Here is a 2,205-nt window from a genome sequence, read left to right as displayed (position 1 = left end):
CTACGGCAGGTATGAGGCAGAGGTGACTCTGCTCCTTCCTGCTCACCATTCTTCTGCCAGCAGCGTAACCACATCCATTGCAGTGTTAAAGAAATTAAACATGAGCCGTAATCATAATGTTCTGTACTCTGGAACACGTAATAAATCTGCATGTGGTATTTTTCTTAGATTAAAAACAGAGAGGATGTTTCTGGTCAAATACCAGGTCCAAATCTGTTGTTAAAACTTGATCAGGAGCCAAAAAATGTTGAGAACTTGGAACATCCAAAGCTTTAAATGTCATAGACTGATCTGTGGTGAATGGTAGAAAGCGTCTCTTGCTCCGAGGATAGCTGAGATGCTGCAAAACACTCGACATCCCAGGGGCTTCTTCTCTGGAGAGCAATGAATAAAGTTTTATGAAGGACTGAAGATCAGCTGAATTCCCTGCTGACAGAACCATAGTCTTCATGACGGGTTTCCGTCTGCCTGGGAGGTCTGTAGCTGGGTTGGAAGGGCTGATTGTGCTGTGGGTGAAACACAGTGACATGGATCCGATGGCTGAATTTTATTCACTGTCTCATTTAGTTTCAAGCCTTCTTCTTGGGAAGCCGTGGCCAACGAGGAGATGTGGCAAGCCAGGTGATGCTCCTTTGCTCTCTTCCAACAGCCGGTGGGTGATGGCAGCTCACTGGTGCGGAAATACCCACCAAAGCGGGCAGCTTGATGGTGCACGGCCTTATTTGACCTACAACGTGCCAAGCTGTGGAAGAAAAAGGTTGGCAGGAGGAGATGAAGGGTGCATGGCCCCTGGCGAATCCTTCGGGCAAGTGGTGGGTTTGTACACCAAAAGGTTCTGCTCAAAGTATCTCGAAGGAGCAGCGGGTAGTTGGGACATAGGGTGAGAAAATCCATCATGGAGAGAAATTTTTATCACTGACGACTTAAATGGGGGTGCTGGTGTACTGTCTCACACACGGACATGCTGGGGGTGTCTATAAGCATGGGATGTGAGCTGCTGATGTTAAGCAGGTTTTATATGGAAGTTTTTCTTGTTTTCCTAGGATGAAAACAGCTTTCTTTATATTTGACCTCGCAGAAACAGCCAGCGTGACTGCCGAAGTGAAATCACAACTTTACTCCTTTGCCTACACCGTAAGTCACATGGTTTGGTTTTGGATGCTCCCCACAGTCCCTATCCCTTTTTTTTCCCCTGTTTTTTGGTTTTTTAATCTCTGAACTTCATAGAACTATGGTGTTTCCTGCAATCTGCCTTCTCTCCTCTTTATCCAAACCGGGAGCATAGCAGATTCAAAGAGATTTGTTCAGGGGTTCTATCCATTCCTACTTGCCCCCTCGGTCACAAAGGATGCCAGAAGCAACCAGTCAACACCCTGCTTTTGCTGTAATTATGTTGTCTGTGCTGGGCTCCAAACCCATGCCAAGGGATTGCTTGTCCCAAAGTCCCCTCTATGCGCTTGTCCCCTCTGTCATTACAGCCATGTATCTGAGCCAGCAAGTGTAAAATCCAACAGTCCTCTCACTGCAAATTAATTCTGCTGCATTTCACACCAAAGATAACACCCTTAAGCTGCTGTAGGTATCTCTGGAAATGCTGGGCTGCCCGAGATGCCAACAGATGCCCAAAACGATCAGCGTGTGTCAGCAGAGGAGGAGTGTTTAATACCCCAGCAAAAGGTCAACAAATAGTTTCCTTTCAACCCTTTTCCTTTTGCTGTGATTTTTGCTGTTCTGCAGAGTTCTTGGGCACGTGCCTGATGTTGAGTTTATGAATATTCTCACTCATGCAACAGGCTGCTAAAGTCCCATGGAAGACATCCTGATCTCCTGAAATACAGAGTAAATGTCTTTCCGGGCACGGCAGTTCAATCTTTTCTTCCCCAGTCTGGTGTAACACCTCTCTTGGGAAGGCGTATAATGTGTGTGGGGTTATGACGCTCCTCTGTAACGTTTCTAAACAAACAGCTGCTGTAGGAAGGGAAACATTTTGGCCCCCCTTGGATTTCTGGTTCACGCTATTGCACATTGCGTGGCAAACACGGAGTGAGTTACAGAAATGCCCCGACTCTGGACTTGGACGTCTAAATAGCATCTGTTCCTTTACAGGCAGTTTTGAAGCGCTGTTAAGAGCTGTTGTTCCCCTTCGTTCAGTTAATTTGTCGTGTCCCCCCCCCCCCACTTTTATTTTTTCTTTTTTTTATATGC

General features: G+C 46.4%; 1 protein-coding gene across 1 annotated transcript in view; it reads left to right on the top strand.

Moving 5' to 3' along the window:
• Positions 1-2,205, top strand: part of TMEM260 (transmembrane protein 260) — a gene marked incomplete at its 5' end in the record, with an annotated part of 28,418 nt that overhangs the window by 25,843 nt on the left and 370 nt on the right. Inside the window, 2 exons of the mRNA XM_010136332.1 lie at positions 565-621; positions 1,044-1,134. Of these exons, the coding sequence (XP_010134634.1) occupies positions 565-621; positions 1,044-1,134 (148 nt within the window). The remainder of the gene's footprint in view (positions 1-564; positions 622-1,043; positions 1,135-2,205) is intronic.

This window comes from Buceros rhinoceros, unplaced genomic scaffold (assembly GCF_000710305.1).
Source record: "Buceros rhinoceros silvestris isolate BGI_N320 unplaced genomic scaffold, ASM71030v1 scaffold9265, whole genome shotgun sequence".
Classification (NCBI taxonomy): Eukaryota; Metazoa; Chordata; class Aves; order Bucerotiformes; family Bucerotidae; genus Buceros; species Buceros rhinoceros.
Note: the sequence above shows the minus strand (reverse complement) of the source record. Positions and strands in the feature narration are given on the sequence as shown.